This window comes from Stenella coeruleoalba, assembly GCF_951394435.1.
Source record: "Stenella coeruleoalba genome assembly, chromosome: 2".
NCBI lineage: Eukaryota > Metazoa > Chordata > Mammalia > Artiodactyla > Delphinidae > Stenella > Stenella coeruleoalba.
In genome coordinates, this window is record NC_137147.1 from 77,702,075 (window position 1) to 77,724,430 (window position 22,356).

General features: G+C 38.8%; 1 protein-coding gene across 3 annotated transcripts in view; it reads right to left on the reverse strand.

The window, feature by feature from the left end:
- The window catches only part of LOC307181923 (uncharacterized protein), a 38,981-nt gene that overhangs the window by 3,001 nt on the left and 13,624 nt on the right, over nucleotides 1–22,356 (reverse strand). Inside the window, exons 1-3 of one of the 3 annotated variants that reach the window (XR_013827079.1) lie at nucleotides 2,608–2,649; nucleotides 1,892–2,044; nucleotides 310–427 (exon numbers count right to left, since the gene is read on the reverse strand). Coding sequence is in view for 2 of the 3 variants with exons in the window: in XM_079912820.1 (XP_079768946.1) it covers nucleotides 310–427; nucleotides 1,892–2,044 (271 nt within the window). In the remaining variant the exon portion in view is untranslated. Of the gene's footprint in view, nucleotides 1–309; nucleotides 428–1,891; nucleotides 2,045–2,607; nucleotides 2,650–22,356 lie in introns of those variants that run through there. The other 2 variants (XM_079912821.1, XM_079912820.1) reach the window with 2 other exon arrangements.

The following is a 22,356-nucleotide window of genomic DNA, read 5'->3' on the forward strand; positions in this document are numbered from 1 at the left end:
ATAAATCCCAGAGAGTTTAGGATTCTTTGAGCAGCTATCATAGAAAGCACCCTATAAGCCCTTGTCTTCAAGACCTACAATATACCAAGAAGGAAACACTCCTTGAGTGAAAATGGCTGGGCATTTATAGTCAACACTGAATCTTTGAGACTTGGTCATTAAAGTTTAGAACTGAAGACCGATTTGTAAAACATACTTCAAGATAAATGTCTCCATAGTAAAAAGGGTCCTGGTGTGGCAAAGAAAAGGAGCCTCTACTATGTGGCAGAATGACCCATGTGAGAACCATGCAGTACAGATAGGACTTACCTGCAACTATGGGTATAGGGATTCTCAACGTATGGCAGGGTGCTCTCCAGGCAGCAGGAATGGGTGTGTGCATATACTTCCTCATGTCAAATTTGGATCTAGTCTCCACTGAAGACAACTGTAAAAGCAGGATAATACTCTAATTAGGGGGACAAAAGTAGAGATCAGGAACTACTATGTTTAAACCTGATTAAATTCCCTTGTTTTGGTTTAAGATGGTGGTTTAAGTACCAGGGGATATTTGGCAATATCTGGAGGCATTTTAACTGGGAAGAGGTGTCATGGGTGTCTAGTGGGAAGAGGCTAAGATACTACTAAACATCCTGTAAAACAGGACGTGCTCTCACAATGAAGAATTATCCAGCTTGAAATGTCAATAGTGCCAAGGTAAAATAACACCAGATTGCTAGTGCTGTTGAGTGCCTGGGATATATTCTTTCTGAAGAATATCATCCTAGATCTGTAGAAACAAACCCACTTTAAAAATAAAGTCTTGTCACACAAGGATAAACAAGCTTATGAGGAGACAGTCGTGCATGAGAATCAGGAAAACTTGTCAGTAGAAGCAAATATGCAGAGGCTCCAGATATTTGGACTATAAGCTTAGGATGTTCAAGAAGTAAAAATCAGATGGCCAACATTTCCAAGGAGCTGAAAACCACAAAAAATTACAGAGCAGAATTGGTGAAGAAAAAAAATACTAGAACTGAAAAATACAATAATCCCAATTAAGAATGAAATGGATGGGTTTAATAGCAAATTAGAAATAATTTAATAGAGGATTGGTGAACTGGAAGGCAAGTCAGAAAGAAATATTCAAAATAAAACTCAGCGATGGGGCTTCCCTGGTGGCGCAGTGGTTGAGAGTCTGCCTCCCGATGCAGGGGACATGGTTTCATGCCCCGGTCCGGGAAGATCCCACATGCCGCGGAGCGGCTGGGCCCGTGAGCCATGGCCACTGAGCCTGCGCGTCCAGAGCCTGTGCTCCGCAACGGGAGAGGCCACAACAGTGAGAGGCCCACATACAACAGAAAAACCAAACCAAAACAAAAAAAACTCATAGATGAAACACTGACAATAAGCTAAGAAGAAGTAGAGGACACAGTAAGAACAGAAGTAACAGCAATATTAGAGTTAATGACAGAATTTTCCAAAGTTCAAAATATGAACCACCAGATCCAAGAAAGTCTAAGAAACCAAAGCAATATAAATTAAAAGCAATCTATTCCTAGACACATCATAATAAACTTCAGAAAATTTTTTTAAATCTTAAAAGCACTCAGAGGAAAAAAGACATTAAAACCAAAGGGTCATTACAGTAGGATGGTATATAACAGTCCCCCCTTATTTGCAGGGGATATGTTCCAAGACCCCCAATGGATGCCTGAAACCACAGATAGGACCAAGCCCTAAATACACATGATGTTTTTTCCTCTACACACCTATGATAAAGTTTAATTTATGAATTAGGCACAGTAAGAGTAGCAATAATAAAAATAGAGACGTTATAATATACTGTGATAAAAAATTATGCAAATGTAGTCTATTTCTCCCTCAAAATATCTTACTGTACTATACTTACCCTTCTTGTGATGACGTGAGATGATACAATGCCTTCAGGATGAGATGAGGCGAAGTGGGGTGAAAAGTCAAAGGGAACATCATCTGCTTCCGGTGATCCTGGATCACTGATCCATGACAACGCTGATGGTTGGAGATCCTGAGTAAAATGGAACTGGACAGTGTGAGATTAATGTGCTACTCAGAACAGTGCCAAATTTAAAACTTACGATTTGCTTATTTCTGGAACTTTCTGTTTAATATTTTCTGAACATGGTGTGCTGAGGGTAACTGAAATGGTGGAAAAGTCAAACCACAGATGAGGGGGTATTACTATAGATTTAAACTCACATCAGTAATTATATTGGATGAATAGATTTACTCCATTTAAATTATGTCAGCTGAAGTTCTTAGGGAAAAAAAAAATAACCCTTGTAGTTATTGACAAGATATATAAGGATTCCGAAAGGGTCAAAGTCAAAGGATGTGAAGGTGCACAAATATATCACTTAAAGTTTTAGGAATTAGGCTGACAGCTAATCTCTCAAGCAAAACCACAAAATCCAAAAAGTAAGGACATGCTCTATTCAGTATTCAAAAAAACAGGAGAACTTTCACTAGAAGCCCTGCCCTAAAATTGATGAAGCTATATTAGTATCCTTTAAAGGATACTTTAAAGTGATGAGCATTACTGTAGATTAAAATGGACACTTCACAATGATCAAAGGCTTGACTTACCAGGAAAATAAGACAATTTAAAATTGTATTCCTCTAATGACACAGCCTCAGAATATTTAAAGGAAAGACAGAACTATAAGGAGAAATAGACAAATTCACACGTTGTGGGAATAACTGATACAACACAGAAGAAATAACATTTGAACAAAATATTTTCAAAAACTGATTGATGTATTGGGTCATAAGGCAAGTTTCAAAAGGTATTGAATCTACTGAATATGCTTTGTGAAAATGCAAACTGAAAAATAAATTAAGCTAGAATATTTATTTCCATCGATGGAGAAATTCACTTCTAAATAACCAGCAGGTAAAGAAATCATGATGGAAATTAGAAAATATTTTGAGCTGAAAATTTCCTGAAAAAATGTCGTGGACTGTAGCAAAATCAGTACATATACATTTAAGATTTTAACTTTTAAATACAACAGATGAATATTAATGAGCTAATATCCATCAAGAGATTAGGAAAATGGTGAATAAAATTTAAAGGGTTAAAATATTAAAGCCAAAATTTGATTCTTTAAAATGTCTAATCAACTTTTTAAACTTTTGACAAGACTGAATCAAATCAGAGAGGGACAAACAAGTAACCAGTATCGAGAATGAAAGAAGGGACATGGTGTATCACTACGGAGGCTGTAGAAGTTGAGAGAATTATTTAAAAACTATACCAATATATTTTAAAACATAAGTAAAATGGAAAATTTAATATCCAATAACCAAAACTGAGAATAAAATATCTGAATTTTTCAAATTAAAAAAACTTGAATATGAATTAGAAGTCCAAACTCAAAGCTTTCATTAGCAACGACAGTTTAAGGAGAATACCAGTCTTCCAGAGAATAAAGAAAGAAGACCAAGATTGACCAGGATGACAGAGTAGAAGACCCTGAGCTCACCTCTGGTCAAGGACATAACAAAATTACAACTATTTACAGAACAACCATCCATGAAAAAGACTAGAACCTACCAGAAAAGATCTTATACAACTAAAGATATAAAGAAAGAGCCAAAACAAGATGAGTTAGGAAGGGCTGACTCATGGTAGAGTCAAGTCCTATATACTCGGGTAGGTGACCCACAAACAGGAAAGTTACAATTGCAGAGGTTCTCCCCAAGGAGTGAGGGGTCTGAGCCCCACATCAAGCTCCCCAGCCCACGGGTCCTACACCAGGAAGACAAGCCCCCAGAATGTTTGGCTTTGAAGGCCAGTGGGGCTTACTCTGGGAGTCCCAGAGGGCTGAAGGAAAGACTCCACTCTTTAAGGGTACACACAAAAGCCTCACACATTTAGGGACCCAGGAGAGCAGTAGTAAATTCAAATGAGCCCCAGTAGACCTACCTGCTGATCTTTGAGAGCCTCCTGGAGAGGCAGGAGGGAAATGAAGCTCGCCCAGGGGACACAGATATTGGTGGCAGCTTTTTTTTTTTTTTTTTGGCAGTGGGCGGGCCTCTCACTGTTGTGGCCTCTCCCGTTGCGGAACACAGGCTCCGCACGCACAGGCTCAGCGGCCATGGCTCACGGGCCTAGCCGCTCCGCGGCATGTGGGATCTTCCCGGACCAGGACACGAACCTGTGTCCCCTGCATTGGCAGGCGGACTCTCAACCACTACGCCACCAGGGAAGCCCCTTGGTGGCAGCCATTTGGAGGAGCTTGTTCTACTACGTGGACATTGGTGCTGGGAAGCATCACTCTGGAATCCTCCCTCTAGCCTATTAGCCTCAGAACCCAGCCCTGTCCCTTCCCAACAGCCTGTAGGCAGCAGGGCAGGGGCCTGGCCCCAGGAAACAGTAGCCCCACAGCCCGCAGACCTAGCCCACCCACCAGCAAGCCAGCACTAGCCCTGGGACCAACCACCAGCAGGCCAACACAAGCTTCAGAACATCCTGGACCCTGTAGGCAGCTGTGTCCAGGAATCAGCCCTACCCACCAGCAGATTAACACCAGCTCTGGGTCCCCTGAGCCCTACAGCTAAACCCCAAGACCCAGTTCTGCTTGCCAGTGGCCAGACACTAGGCCCCAGGACCTGGCTTTAGCCACAAATCGGTGGGCACCAGCCCGAGCCTCTCCTGGACCCCAGCTCTGCTCACCCATGAACCAGCACTACCCCTGGGGTGCTACAGCCAGCCACCTTGTGATCCTAGCCCTGCCAGCAAATGGCCAGCAACCTCTGCAAAACTTAAGGCATGGCAACAACTGGACCAGGGGACCAACCAAGCCTACCAGACTGCCCACAGTCATCAGCCCACCACAGCAGAAGGACCCAAGCAGCCTCAGAGAGGGCAGCCCTAGCACACAGAGGTCTGGTGATGAGAGAGGAATGCGCTGCTGGGACATACAGGTCCTCTCCTGCAAAGGCCATTTCTGCAAGGTTGGGAAGTGTAACCAACCTACCAGATAACTAGAATCAAAGACAAAAGTTAGGCAAAATGAGGCAATGGAGGAACAAGAGAAACAACAAAGGAACAAGAGAAAAACCCAGAAGAAGAAAGATTATTGAAGAACTCAGAAGACTAGATACACAGATCAAGAACTCAGCAGTTTTTAAACAAAGAGTTAGAAAATAAAGAACCAAACATGAAGAATAATTGAAATGAAAAATACACTAGAAGGTATTAATGGACCAAATGATACATTCCTTTCTGTCAGCAAGCTGGGAGACAGTAGTGGAAATCACTATTCCTGAACAAAAAAAATAAATAAGGACAATTAAAGAGATCTCTGGGACAACATCAAGCATACTAACATTTACATTATAGGGGTCCCAGAAGAAGGGATATAGGGGGGGACCTTCAAGATGGTGGAAGGGTTAAGACATGGAGATCACCTTCCTCCCCAGAAATACATCAAAACTATATCTACATGTGGAACAAAACCTACAGAACACCTACTGAATGCTGGCAGAAGACCTCAGACTTCCCAAAAGGCAAGAAACTCACCACGTACCTGGCCGTATGCCTGACAGGGTCTTGGTGCTCCGGCTGGGTGTCAGGCCTGAGCCTCTGAGGTGGGAGAGCCGAGTTCAGACATTGGTCCACCAGAGACCTCCTGGCCCCACATAATATCAATCAGCAAGAGCTCTCCCAGAGATCTCCGTCTCAACGCTAAGACCCAGCTCCACTCAACGACCAGCAAGCTCCAGTGCTGGACACCCCATGCCAAACAACTAGCAAGACAGGAACACAACGCCACCCACTAGCAGAGAGACTGACTAAAGTCATAATTAGTTCACAGACACCCCAAAACACACCACCAGATGCAGTCCTGCCCACCAGAAACATAAGATCCAGCCTCATCCACCAGAACACAGTCACTAGTCCCCTCCACCAGGAAGCCTACACAACCCACTGAACCAACCTTACCCACTGAGGGCAGACACCAAAAACAATGGGAACGACGAAACTGCAGCCTGCGAAATGGAGACCCCAAACACAGTAAGTTAAGCAAAATGAAAGGACAGAGGAATCCACAGCACATGAAGGAGCAAGGTAAAAACCCACCAGACCAAACAAATGAGGAGGAAACAGGCAGTCTACCTGAAAAAGAATTCAGAGTAATGATAGCAAAGGTGATCCAATATCTTGGAAATAGAATGGAGAAAATACAAGAAAGTTTTAACAAGGACCTAGAAGAACTAAAGAGCAAATGAACAATGATGAACAAGACAATAAATGAAATTTAAAATTCTCTAGAAGGAATCAATAGCAGAAAAACTGAGGCAGAAGAACAGTAAGTGACCTGGAAGATAAAAGAGTGGAAATAACTACCACACAGCAAAATAAGGTAAAAAGAATTGAGGACAGTCTCAGAGCCCTCAGGGACAACATTAAACGCACCAACGTTTGAATTATCGGGGTCCCAGAAGAAGAAGAGAAAAAGAAAGGGACTGAGAAAATATTTGAAGAGATTATAGTTGAAAACTTCCCTAATATGGGAAAAGAAATAGTTAATCAAGTCCAGGAAGCGCAGAGAGTCCCATACAGGATAAATCCAGGGAGAAACACACCAAGACACATATTAATCAAACTATCAAAAATTAAAAACAAAGAAAACATATTAAAAACAGCAAGGGAAAAACAACAAATAACTTACAAGGGAATCCCCATAAGGTTAACAGCTGATCTTTCAGTACAAACTCTGCAAGCCAGAACAGAGTGGCAGGAAATATTTAAAGTGATAAAAGGGAAAACCTACAACCAAGATTACTCTACCAGCACGGATCTCATTCAGATTCAACGGACAAATTAAAACCTTTACAGACAAGCAAAAGCTAAGAGAATTCAGCACCACCAAACCAGCTGTACAACAAATACTAAAGGAACTTCTCTAGGCAGGAAACACAAGAGAGGAAAAGACCTACAATAACAAACGCAAAACAATTAAGAAAATGGTAATAGGAACATAGATATCAATAATTACCTTAAATGTAAATGGATTAAATGCTCCAACCCAACCAAAAGACATAGACTGGCTGAATTGATACAAAAACAAGACCCATATATATGCTGTCTACAAGAGATCCACTTCAGACCTAGGGACACATAGAGACTGAAAGTGAAGGGATGGAAAAAGATATTCCACGCAAATGGAAATCAAAAGAAAGTTGGAATAGCAATTCTCGTATGAGACAAAAGAAACTAAAATAAAGACTATTACAAGAGATAAAGAAGGACACTACATAATGATCAAGGGATCAATCCAAGAAAAAGATATAACATTTTTAAATATTTATGCACCCAACATAGGAGCACCTCAACACATAAGGCAAATGCTAACAGCCATAAAAGGGGAAATTGACAATAACACAATCATAGTGGGGGACTTTAACACCCCACTTTCACCAATGGACAGATCATTCAAAAGAAAATAAATAAGGAAACACAAGCTTTAAATGATACATTAAACAAGATGGACTTAATTGATATTTGAACATTCTATCCAAAAACAACAGAATACACTTTCTTCTCAAGGGCTCATGGAACATTCTCCAGGATAGATCATATCTTGGGTCACAAATAAAGCCTTGGTAAATTTAAGAAAAGTGAAATTGTATCAAGTATCTTTTCCGACCACAATGCTATGAGACTAGATATCAATTACAGGAAAAAAATCTGTAAAAAAATACATATACATGGAGGCTAAACAATACAATACTTAATAACCAAGAGACCACTGGAGAAATCAAAGACGAAATCAAAAAATACATGGAAACATATGACAATGAAAACACGACAACCCAAAACCTATGGGATACAGCAAAAGCAGTTCTAAGAGGGAAGTTTATAGCAATACAATCCTACCTGAAGAAACAAGAAACATCTCAAATAAACAACTTAACCTTACACCTAAAGCAATTAGAGAAAGAAGAACAAGAAAACACAAAGTTAGCAGAAGGAAAGAAATCATAAAGATCAGATCAGAAATAAATGAAAAAGATATGAAGGAAACAATAGCAAAGATCAATAAAACTAAAAGCTGGTTCTTTGAGAATATAAACAAAATTGATAAACCATTAGTCAGACTTATCAAGAAAAAAAGGGAGAAGACTCAAATCAACAGAATTAGAAATGAAAAAGGAGAAGTAACAACTGACATTGCAGAAATACAAAAGATCATGAGAGATTACTACAAGCAACTCTATGCCAATAAAATGGACAACCTGGAAGAAATGGACAAATTCTTAGAAAAGCACAACCTGAAAAAACTGAATCAGGAAGAAATACAAAATATGAACAGACCAATCAGAAGCACTGAAATTGAAACTGTGATTAAAAATCTTCCAACAAACAAAAGCCCAGAACCAGATGGCTTCACAGGCAAATTCTATCAAACATTTAGAGAAGAGCTAACACCTATCCTTCTCAAACTCTTCCAAAATATAGCAGAGGGAGGAACACTCCCAAATTCATTCTACGAGGCCACCATCACCTTGATACCAAAACCAGACAAGGATGTCACAAAAAGAAAACTACAGGCCAATATCACTGATGAACATAGATGCAAAAATCCTCAACAAAATACGAGCAAACATAATCCAACAGCACATTAAAAGGATCATACACCATGATCAAGTGGGGTTTATTCCAGGAATGCAAGGATTCTTCAATATACACAAATCAATGGACGTGATAAACCATATTAACAACTTGAAGGAGAAAAACCATATGATCATCTCAATAGATGCAGAGAAAGCTTTTGACAAAATTCAACACCCATTTATGATAAAAACCCTGCAAAAAGTAGGCATAGAGGGAACTTTCCTCAACATAATAAAGGCCATATATGACAAACCCACAGCCAACATCATCCTCAATGGTGAAAAACTGAAAGCACTTCCACTAAGATCAGGAACAAGACATGGTTGCCCACTCTCACCGCTCTTATTCAACATAGTTTTGGAAGTTTTAGCCACAGCAATCAGAGAAGAAAAGGAAATAAAAGGAATCCAAATCGGAAAAGAAGAGGTAAAGCTGTCACTGTTTGCAGATGACATGATACTATACATAGAGAATCCTAAAGATGCTACCAGAAAACTACTAGAGCTAATCAATGAATATGGTAAAGTAACAGGATACAAAATTAATGCACAGAAATCTCTGGCATTCCTATACACTAATGATGAAAAATCTGAAAGTGCAATCAAGAAAACACTCCCATTTACCATTGCAACAAAAAGAATAAAATATCTAGGAATAAACCTACCTAAGGAGACAAAAGACCTGTATACAGAAAATTATAAGACACTGATGAAAGAAATTAAGGATGATACAAATAGATGGAGAGATATACCATGTTCTTGGATTGCAATAATCAACATTGTGAAAATGACTCTACTACCCAAAGCAATCTACAGATTCAATGCAATCCCTATCAAACCACCACTGGCATTTTTCACAGAACTATAACAGAAAATCTCACAATTAATATGGAAACACAAAAGACCCCGAATAGCCAAACCAATCTTGAGAACGAAAAACGGAGCTGGAGCAATCAGGCTCCCTGACCTCAGACTATACTACAAAGCTACAGTAATTAAGAGAGTATGGTACTGGCACAAAAACAGAAAGATAGATCAATGGAACAGGATAGAAAGCCCAGAGATAAACCGACGCACATGTGGTCACCTTATCTTTGATAAAGGAGGCAGGAATGTACAGTGGAGAAAGGACAGCCTCTTCAATAAGTGGTGCTGGGAAAACTGGACAGGTACATGTAAAAGTATGAGATTAGATCACTCCCTAACACCATACACAAAAATAAGCTCAAAATGGATTAAAGACCTAAATGTAAGGCCAGAAACTATCAAACTCTTAGAGGAAAACATAGGCAGAACACTCTATGACATAAATCACAGCAAGATCCTTTTTGACCCACCTCCTAGAGAAATGGAAATAAAAACAAAAATAAACAAATGGGACCTAATGAAACTTCAAAGCTTTTGCACAGCAACGGAAACCATAAACAAGACCAAAAGAGAACCCTCAGAATGGGAGAAAATATTTGCAAATGAAGCAACTGACAAAGGATTAATCTTCAAACTTTATAAGCAGCTCATGCAGCTCAATAACAAACAAACCAAAAACCCAATCCAAAAATGGGCAGAAGACCTAAATAGACATTTCTCCAAAGAAGATATACTGACTGCCAACAAACACATGAAAGAATGCTCAACATCATTAATCATTAGAGAAATGCAAATCAAAACTACAATGAGATATCATCTCACACCAGTCAGAATAGCCATCATCAAAAAATCTAGAAACAATAAATGCAGGAGAGGGTGTGGAGAAAAGGGAACACTCTTGCACTGCTGGTGGGAATGTGAATTGGTACAGCCACTATGGAGAACAGTATGGAGGTTCCTTAAAAAACTACAAATAGAACTACCATATGACCCAGCAATCCCACTACTGGGCATATACCCTGAGAAAACCATAATTCAAAAAGAGTCCTGTACCAAAATGTTCATTGCAGCTCTATTTACAATAGCCCGGAGATGGAAACAACCTAAGTGCCCATCTTTGGATGAATGGATAAAGAAGATGTGGCACATATATACAATGGAATATTACTCAGCCATAAAAAGAAACGAAATGGAGCTATTTGTAATGAGGTGGATAGACCTAGAGTCTATCATACAGAGTGAAGTAAGTCAGAAAGAGAAAGACAAATACCGTATGCTAACACATATATATGGAATTTAAGGGAAAAAAATGTCATGAAGAACCTAGGGGTAAGACAGGAATAAAGACACAGACCTACTAGAGAACAGACTTGAGGATATGGGGAGGGGGAAGGGTGAGCTGTGACAAAGCGAGAGAGAGGCTTGGACATATATACACTACTAAACGTAAGGTAGATGGCTAGTGGGAAGCAGCCGCATAGTGCAGGGAGATCAGCTAGGTGCTTTGTGACCACCTAGAGCAGTGGGGTAGGGAGGGTGGGAGCGAGAGAGACACAAGAGGGAAGAGATATGGGAACATATGTATATGTATAACTGATTCACTTTCTTATAAAGCAGAAACTAACACACCATTATAAAGCAATTATACCCCAATAAAGATATTAAAAAAAAAAAATCTTCCAACAAACAAAAGCCCAGGACCAGATGGCTTCACAGGCAAATTCTATCAAACATTTAGAGAAGAGCTAACAACTATCCTCCCAAACTCTTCCAAAATATAGCATAGGGAGGAACACTCCTAAACTCATTTACCTGGCCACCATCACCCTGATACCAAAACCAAACAAGGATGTCACAAAGAAAGAAAACTACAGGCCAATATCACTGATGAACATAGATGCAAAAATCCTCAACAAAATACTAGCAAACAGAATCCAACAGCACATTAAAAGGATCATACAGCATGCTGCAGTGGGGTTTATCCCAGGAATGCAGGATTCTTCAATATATGCAAATCAATCAACGTGATAAGCCATATTAACAAATTGAAGGATAAAAACCATATGATCTTCTCAACAGATGCAAAAACAGCTTTCAACAAATTCAACACCCATTTATGATAAAAACCCTCCAGAAAGCAGGCAAAGTGGGACCTTACCTCAACATAATAAAGGCTATATATGACAAACCCACAGCAAACATCATCCTCAATGGTGAAAAACTGAAACCATTTCCAGTAAGATCAGGAAAAAGACAAGGTTGCCCACTCTCACCACTATTATTCAACATAGTTTTGGAAGCTTTAGTCACAGCAATCAGAGAAGAAGAAGAAATAAAAGGAATCCAAATCAGAAAAGAAGAAGTAAGACTGTCACTGTTTGCAGATGACATGATACTATACATAGAGAATCCTAAAGATGCCACCAGAAAGCTACTAGGACTAATGAATGAATTTGGTGAAGTAGCAGGATCCAAAATTAATGCACAGAAATCTCTTGCATTCCTATACACTAATGATGAAAAATCTGAAAGAGAAATTAAGGAAACACTCCCATTTACCACTGCAACAAAAAGAATAAAATACCTAGGAATAAACCTACCTAAGGAGACAAAAAAGACCTGTATGCAGAAAACTATAAGACACTGAGGAAAGAAATTAAAGATGATACAAACAGATGGAGAGATATACCATGTTCTTGGATTGGAAGAATCAAGACTGTGAAAATGGCTATACTACCCAAAGCAATCTATAGATTCAATGCAATCCCTGTCAAAGTACCACTGGCATTTTTCACAGAACTAGAACAAGAAATTTCACAATTTGTATGGAAACACAAAAGACCCAGAATAGCCAAAGCAATCTTGAGAAAGAAAAATGGAGCTGGAGGAATCAGGCTCTGTGACTCCAGACTATACTATAAAGCCACAGTAATCAAAACAGTATGGTACTAGCACAAAAACAGAAATATAGATCAATGGAACAGGATAGAAAGCCCAGAGATAAACCCATGCACCTATGGTCAATTAATCTATGACAAGGAGGCAAGAATATACAATAGAGAAAAGACAGTCTCTTCAATAAGTGGTGCTGGGAAATCTGGACAACCACATGTAAAAGAATGAAATTAGAACACTCCCTAACACCATACACAAAAATAAACTCAAAATGGATTAAACACCTAAATGTAAGACTGGATACTACAAAACTCTTAGAGGAAAATATAGGCAGAACAATCTTTGACATAAATCACAGCAATATCTTTTTGGATCCACCTCCTAGAGTAATGAAAATAAAATCAAACAAATTAAAGCTCTTGCACAGCAAAGGAAACCATAAACAAGACAAAAAGACAACTCACAGAATGGCAGAAAATGTTGCAAATGACGCAATCAATAAGGGATTAATCTCCAGAATATACAAACAGCTCATGCAACTCAACATCAAAAAAACAAACAACCCAATCAGAAAATGGGCAGAAGATCTAAATAGACATTTCTCCAAAGAAGACATATAGATGGTCAAAAAGCACATGAAAAGATGCTCAACATCACTAGTTATTAGAGAAATGCAACTCAAAACTACAATGAGGTATCACCTCCTACTGGTCAGAATGGCCATCATCAAAAAGTCTATAAGCAATAAATGCTGGAGAGGGTGTGGAGAAAAGGGAACCCTCCTACAGTGCTGGTGGGAATGTAAATTGGTACAGCCACTGTGGAGGACAGTATGGAGATTCCTTACAAAACTAAAAAGAGAGCTACCATTTGATCCAGCAATCCCACTATTGGGCATATATCCAAAGAAAACCATACTTTGAAAAGATACATGCACCCCAATGCTCATTGCAGCACTATTTACAATAGCCAATACATGGAAGCAACCTAAATGCCCATTGATAGAAGAATGAATAAAGAAGATGTGGTATATACATATACAATGGAATATGACTCAGCCATTATATATATACATATATATATATATACATATACACACACACACACACACACAATGGAATATTACTCAGCTATAAAAAGAATGCAATAATGCCACTTGCAGCAACACGGATGGACCTCGAGATTGTCATTCTAAGTGAAGTAAGTCAGACAAAGAGAAATATCATATGATATCACTTACATGTGGAATCAAAAAAATGATACAAATGAACTTCATTACAAAACAGAAACAGACACACAGACTTAGAAAACAAACTTACGGTTACCAAAGGGGTAAGGGGGGGAGGGATAAATTAGGAGGTTGGGATTAACATATACAGACTACTATATCTAAAATAGATAATCAACAAGGACCTACTAAATAGCACAGGGAACTCTACTCAATACTCTGTAATAACTTATATGGGAAAAAATATGAAAAAGAATAGATATATGTATAACTAAATCACTTTGCCGTACGCCTGAAATTAACACAGCATTGTAAATCAACAATACTCCAATATAAAATAAAAATTAAAAAAATAAATAAAAAATAAAATGGGAAAAATCAAAGATAAAAAAATATTAAAAGCAGCAAGGGGAAAACAAGTTACATACAAAAGAATTCCTGTAAGGTGTTCATATGACATTTCAGCAGAAACTCTGCAGGCCAGAAGGAAGTGGCATGATATACTTAGTGATGAAAAGGAAAAACCTATAACCAAGAATACTTTACTCAGCAAGGTTCTCATTCAGATCTGTTGGAGAGATCAGAAGTTTTACTGACAACCAAAAGCTGAGTTCAGTAACATCAAACCAGTTTTGTAAGAAAGGTTAAACAGACTTCTCTAAGCAAAAAGAGGTCCCAACAGAAACATGAGAATTACAAAAGGAAATAGCTCATTGGTGAAAGCAAATATACAGTAAAGGTAGAAAAGCTAAACATGTACAAAGTTAGTAGGAAGGTTAAAACAAAGTAGTAAAGTCATCTATATCCACAGTAAGCAGTTAAGTGATACACTAAGCAATTAGATGTAAAATATGATGTCAAAAAACAGTAACTGTGAGAGGGAGAGTACAAATGCAGGGTTGTTAAAAAAAAGGCAGGTTGTTTGTTTCAATGCATTTGAAATTAAGAGATTGGCAACTTACATCATGTATACAGATGGCTTTATATAAACCTCATGGTAACCACAAACCAAAAATCTATGATAGATAAACACTAAAGAGAAAGGAATACAAACATAACACTAAAGAGTCATCAAGTCACAAGGGAAGAGAAGCAAAGGAGCAAAAACACTGCAACAAACCCAAAACAATTAACAAAATGTCAATAAGAACATACATACTACTTTAAATGTAAATGGATTAAATGCTCTAATCAAAAGACAGAGTGGCTAAATGGATACAAAATAACACCCATATATATGCTGCCTACAAGCGACCCCTTCAGATTTAAAAACAGACAGAAATTGAGGGAATGGATTCCACGCTAATGGAAATCCAAAGAAAGCCAGGGTAGCAATACTTGTATCAGACAAAATAGACTTTAAAGACAGACTGTTTTAAGAGACAAAAAGTACATTCCATAATGATCAAGGGATAAATCCAAGAGGCAACAATTTAAAATATATATGCACCCAACACAGGAGCGCCTTAATACATAAGGCAAATATTGACATAAAGGGAGAAATTGACAGTAACATAGTAGTAGGGAACTTCAACTCCCCATTTATATCAAAGGACAGATCATCCAAACAAAATATATATATATATGAAGTGAACAAATTCCTAGAAATGTATATTCTCCCAAGACTGAGCCAGGTAGAAATAGAAAATATGAACAGGCCAATTACAAGTAGAGTAATTGAATCAGTAATTTTAAAACTCCCAAACAAAAGTCCTGGACCAGATGGCTTCACAGGTGATTTCTACCAAACATTTAGGAGAAAATATTCCAAAACACTGCAGAAGAAGGAACACTTCCAAACTCATCTATGAGGCCAGCATCACCCTGACACCAAATCCAGACAAAGATATCACAAAGAAAGAAAATTATATGCCAATATCACTGATAAACATAAATGCAAAAATTGTCAACAAAATGTTAGCAAACTAAATCCAACAATCCATTGAAAAGATCATACACCACAATCAAGTGGGTTTTTTCCCCAGGAATGCAAGTATAGTTCGATATCTGCAAATCAATGTGATACACCACTTAAAAAATGGAATAAAAACCATATGATCTCAATAGATGCAAAGAAGCTTTTGACAAAATTCAACATCCATTTATGATAACTCTCCAGAAAGTGGGCACAAAGGGAATATATCTTAACACAACAAAGGCCATATATGACCAGCCCACAGCTAACATCATACTCAGTGAAAAGCTGGAAGGATTTCCTCTAGGATCAGGAACAAGACAAGGATGCCTACTCTTGCCACTTTTATTCTACATGGTATTCAAAGTTCCAGCCACAGAAATCAGTCAAGAAAAATAATCTAAACTGGAAAGAAGTAAAACTGTCACTGTTTACAGATGATGTAATACTATACATAGAAAATCCTAAAGATGCTACCAAAAAACTACTAGATCCTGATGAATTTGGTAAAGTTACAGGATACAAAATATACAGAAATCTGCTGCATCTCTGTACACTGACAATGAAGTATCAGAAAGATAAATTAAGGAAACAATCTCAGTTACCACTGAATCAAAAAGAATAAAATACCTAGGAATAAACCTAAGGAGGTAAAAGACCTGTACTCAGAAAACTAAGATACTGATGAAAGAAACTGTGTCATCTTCAAATAGATGGAAAGACATTGGGTTCATGGATTGCAAGAATTAATATTTTTTAAATGACCATACTACCCAAGAAAATCTAAAGATTCAATGCAATCCATATCAAAGTAGCAATGGCATTTTTCACAGAACTAGAACAAAGAATTTTTAAATTTGTATGGAACACAAAAGGCCACAAATGCCAAAACAATTTTGAGGTAGAAGAACAGAGCTGGAGGTATCATGCTCCCTGACATAAAACTATACTACAAAGCTATTGTAATCGAAACTGTGGTACTGGCACAAAGACACAGATCAACGGAACAGAATAGAGAGTTAAGAAATAAACCCATGTACTTATGGTCAATCTACAACAAAGGAGGCACAGGGGAGGCACAACAAAGGAGGCACAACAAAGAATATACAGGGGAGAAGAGACAGTCTCTTCAGTAAGCAGTGCTGGGAAAACTAGACATCCACATGTAGAAAAAATTAGAATATTCCCTCACAGCATATACCAAAATAAACGCAAGACAGATTAAAGTCTTAGGGACTGGAAACCATAAAACTCCTTGAAGTGAACAAAGGCAGAATGGTCTAACATAAATCATAGCAACATCTTTTTGCATCTGTCTCCTAAGGCAGAGGAAACAAGCAAAATACACCAAATGGGACCTAGTTAAACTTAAGAACTTTTGCACAGCAAAGAAAACCATCAACAACATCAAAAGACAATCTACTGACTAGGAGAAAATATTTGTAAATGATATGACCTATAAGGGGTTAATGTCCAAATTTTATCAACAGCCCATAAAACTCAACATCAAAAAGACTTGAGAAAAAAATGGGCAGAAGACCTGAATAGATATTTTCCAAAAGACAACATACAGATGGCCAACAGGCACACGAAAAGATGCTCAACATCGCTAATCAGAGAAATGCAAATCAAAACCACAATGAGATATCACCTCATACCTGGCAGAATGGCTATCAAAAATACCCCAAGTAACAAATGTTGGTGAGGATGTGGAGAAAAGGGAACCTTTATACACTTGTGGGAATATAAACTGGTGCAGCCACTGTGGAAAACAGTATGGCTATCCCTCAAAAAATCTAAAAATCAAACCACCATATGATCCAGCAATTCTACTCCTGGGTATATATCCAAAGAAAATGAAAACACTAATTCGAATAGATACATGCACCCCAATGTTCACAGCAGCATTATTTACAATAGCCAGGATATGGGAGCAATCCAAGTGTCCATCAACAGATAAAGGTGGGGTGTGTGTGTGTGTGTGTGTACAACGGAATACTACTCAGCCATAAAAAAGAATGAAATACTGACATTTGCAGCAGTGTGGATGGAGCTAGAGAATATACTTAGTGAAATGAATCAGACAGAAGGACACAATTACTTATGTGGAATCTAAGAGATTAGTGAGTATAAAACAGACTTACGGATATAGGAACCTAGTGTTTACCAGTGGTGAGAGGGAAGGGGGAGGGGCATGATAGGGGATTAAGAGGTACAAACTATGTATAAATTGCAAGGATGTAGTACAGCACAGGGAATATAGACAGAGTTTTATGATAACTATAAATGGAGCATAATTTTTAAAAACTGTGAATCACTAAGTTGTATACTGAAATTTATACATTGTAAATCAACTGTACCTCAGTGAACAGAGGAAAATGCAAAATAATGACAAAATAAACTTGATACTCAAATATAATAAAGGCATACAAAGGACAATTACAGGTGATTCTCAGGCATAACCTTTGCTCTAAAAATTCTTAATAATTTTAGCAACCTGGATCCAACTAATATATAAAAACATACCATGACTGAATTGGGTTTATTCTAGAAATGCTGTGGTTAGTTAATACTGGGGGGAACACAGAATCAAGCAATTTAATCCACCACAGTAACAGAATAAAGGGGAATAATGATAATCTCAATTGATGCAAAAGCATTTGATGAAATGCAAATTTTAAAACTCTTACCGAAGTAGAATACAATAGAGCTTCCTAAATCTGATAAAGACCTATATATTTTTTAAAATCTAAGCAAACATACTTAATGGTAAAATGTTGAAAGCTTTCCCCTTTGATATTGAGAACAAGACAAGAATGCTACTATCATCTCTAATCATGTTTATACAAGATGAAGAACCTAAGCAGTACAATAATGTAAGAACATTAAAATGTGAAACTTGTAGAAATTAGGAGGGTAGAAATAAAATTTACATATATAAGTACATATATATTCCAAAATTATCTATAGACAAGTTACTAGAATAATCATATAAAATTTCTGGATACAAGGCAAATCTATTTTATATAAAATTTGTTGCTGATAAATACACAACTTTAAAAGATACCATTTGCAATAGCATAACAAAATACCAAGCACCAAGGAACAAACCTAACAAAGTATCTGTACAACCTCTACACAATTATTACTCTTGTGAGTAAAGATCTGAACAAGTAGAGGTAAGCATATTTATGCATTGAATATTTTAGGTTGTCAACTCACTCATTAACAGATTCAATGCAATCCCATTCATTGTGAAACTTCACAAGCTGATCCTAATATTTGATTGTAAAGGCAAAGTGTCAAGAAACTTCTGAAGAGAAGGTATTTTAAAAAGTCCTCAGATACAAAAATTCGAAACTATAGATATCAAAGCAGTGTGGTATTGGTGCAAGGATAAACAGAAAAGTAGCACAGAACCCCAAACAGACCCATATATGGACACATGGTCTGTGACACAGGTAGCACTCCAAACAAGTGGGAAAAGGATGTTTGCAATAAAGGGTGCTGAGATAGTGGTGTATTTATATAGGAAAGAGAACTTGACCTCTTGCTAATAATATTCACAAGTATCAACTGCAGATCTCTTGTAGATCTAAATGTTAAAGACGAAGCAGTCAAGCTTTTAGAAATCTATCTTCATGATTTGGGCAAAGATTTTTAAACAGTGCACAAAAAAATTACCAACCATCAAATAAGACTGATAAATTTTACTACGTTAAAACTAAGAGCTGGGCTTTCCTGGTGGCACAGTAGTTGAGAGTCCGCCTGCCAATGCAGGGGACACGGGTTCGTGCCCCGGTCCGGGAAGATCCCACATGCCACGGAGCGGCTGGGCCCGTGAGCCATGGCCGCTGGGCCTGCACGTCCAGAGCCTGTGCTCCGCAACGGGAGAGGCCACAGCAGTGAGAGGCCTGCGTACCAAAAAAAAAAAAAAAAAAATACTAAGAGCTTCTGTTCATCAAAAGGTATTGTTACCAAACCAGGTCTGTCATACGTGGCACACAGGAAGCCAAAACACTGAGACACGGAGGTTTGCAGCAAGGAGGGTTTATTTGCAAGGCAGCCAAGCCAGGAAACAAGAGAACAAATCCCAAATCCACCTCCCTGAAGGCAGGTGGTTCAGGGTATTTACAGGGTAACCAATCACGAGGCAGGGAGGTCTGAGGCGTGGAGAGCGTGGGGATAGGTGATTAGAAAAAGTTGCAGTAATCGTCATTCTGTGCAGGCATAAATAAGCTATGGGCCTCTGCACATTCAAGAGGTCACTAAGTGGACACTCGCACATGCCCAGTTGGAGGATTGGTGGTCCTATCCAGAATTAAGTAGCTCAGCTTGAACTAGATGCTGCTGAGACTCCAAGTTCCTGGAAAATAAGTCAGGCAAACTTTTTTTTTTTTTTTTTTTTTTTTGCGGTACGCGGGCCTCTCACTGTTGTGGCCTCTCCCGTTGCGGAGCACAGGCTCCGGATGCGCAGCCTCAGCGGCGATGGCTCATGGGCCCAGCCGCGGGGCATGTGGGATCTTCCCAGACCGGGGCACGAACACATGTCCCCTGCATCAGCAGGCGGACTCTCAACCACTGCGCCACCAGGGAAGCCGAGGCAAACATCTTATTGTTTAGGCTACATGCTGCTTGCAGGACATGCAAGTCTTAATACTACCTTGATTCGTGAAAGTGAAATGGATTTGACCCATGGTTTGGGTATCTTTTGTTCATTCCTCAATCTTGAGGAAAGTGGGGTGACTGCTCTGGGTGTAGGGGCATAGACCTAACAGTCCTTGAGGAATGGAACTGTTTAGAACTCATTTGAGAATATTCTCTTGTTCCCGGTTTCAAGTTAACATTTCGATCCCAATAAACAAATACCACCTTTGTACCAGCTGTCAAGGCACAGGCCCAAGATTGGTCATCGAAACCACAGACAAAGATGTACCCTGAGGGAGCACACAGAATGCAGGACATATTGTTAAACTTTACACGGTCAAGCCAGGGATCAGCGTTTTACCTGTTTACATATTGGAGTGTCTCAATCACTCTGTTTGGCTGAGTATTAAATATGGAAGGGACATAGTTTTCCTAGCCTAAGTACAGTTTCTACAATATCCTGACCAAGTAGAACCTTGACGGGGTAGACATCAGGATTACTGTTTTATCTGAGCACACTAGAATCAAATTTCTGCTTAGTGAAGAAAAAACGGGGGACAGGCAATTCTGCCAATTAGCCTAACCCGTTACGTTACATCTGAAGACATAGTCAAGTAAGGAATGTTCAAAAAATTCAGGCACGATCAAAGCGTCAGAATGATCAAATACAGAAAAAGGTTCTGGATGACATATCTGAGAAATCCTAATTATTGAGTTGTTCTTCCAAGCCTGGGAAGTTAGAAACAAAGCCTAACAAAAGAAATAATTCTGGTAGCCTAACAAGTCATTTGAATTGCCTTCTGAAGAATTTTACTTTACTGAAGAAAACACTGCAGAATCCCCTTCACCTTAGTTTCTTTCTTGTGGTTTCTTTCCGAAAAGCAACTTAAGATCTGTTAGGGGTTCTCTTGCCCTCTTGGACAAATCAGTGCTAGGGTTCTGGAAACAGCCAACACTCGGATGATCTCAGTCATGGTTTTTCTGCAGCATGATTTTCAGTTTTCATCATGTTCCTCATAAAGTCCAGTCCAGCGAGGATGGAGCTGGTCGTCTAGATGTTTATCCTTCCACGATTTCATTCTAGAGGTTCACCGTCTCCTCCTTTAAGAGCTTCTGAAAGGGGTTTTGCTACGAGTCTGAAGTCGGTGATCCAAATGGGGCAGAACCCAGCCATTTCCAGGACTCCCCACAATTTTATCTTGGTAGTGAAAACTCCACCCCTGACTAGAGGTTCCCTTCTGTCGGGGATTTAGTCTCCATCCTTGTGAGAGTTCAAAACCCAAATATTAACTGAGGGCTGAGAGATCTGTGCCTTCTTCTTGGACACCTTATAGCCTTGTTCAGCCCAAAGTTCAAAGTTAAACCGTACTCTGGTCTGAGGTGTCCCTTGTTTTACTGGTAATCAGAGTATCATCTACATACTGATCAGGGCTCTCTTGTTTGATTGAGGGTCCCTCAAGTCTTTTGCCAGGATTTCTCCAAATATTGTGGGGAAACTTTTAAACCCCTGAGGAAGTGCTGTTCAGCAGTACTGTTTAACTTGTACCTAGATCTTCACATTCAAAAGGAAAATCTCTTGGGATTCAAAACTCAAGGGTATACAAAAAAGACATCCTTCAAATCCAATATGGTAAACCAACAAAAATCTCTGGACAGAGTAGTGAGCAGAGTGTATGATTAGGGACTACTGGATGAATATCTTATCTTCTACTATTTGATCAATTGCTCTTAAGTTGTGTACAAACCACCCCAAGGCAGTGCCTAACCTGTAAGGGCATAGCTGTCTTTGCTTTTCCTGACCTCCCATCCGCCCATACCTCCAGACTCACCTCTGCAGTGTCTCTTCCAGAATGGTTGCAAGCTGTTCTTTTTGGGATTGGAGCAATAGAGTCTGCAATGCTCAAGCCTGCTCTGGTGATACTTTAATGTCCGTTTGTCCAGGTGCAAAGGTAACCTAGGCACTTACTTAGTAAATCTCATCCCAGAAGAGAAATGGGACATTGTATAAAAAGCTATGCTTCAGATGGGTTTTCCCCATCTGACAGTCTAGTGGCTGGAAAAAAGGCTTTTTTCCAGGGTTCTTCAGACACGTCATAGTGTCTGAACAAAGAACAAAGTTTAGAAAACCAGGTATCTAAAACCTAGTGAACGGTCCCCA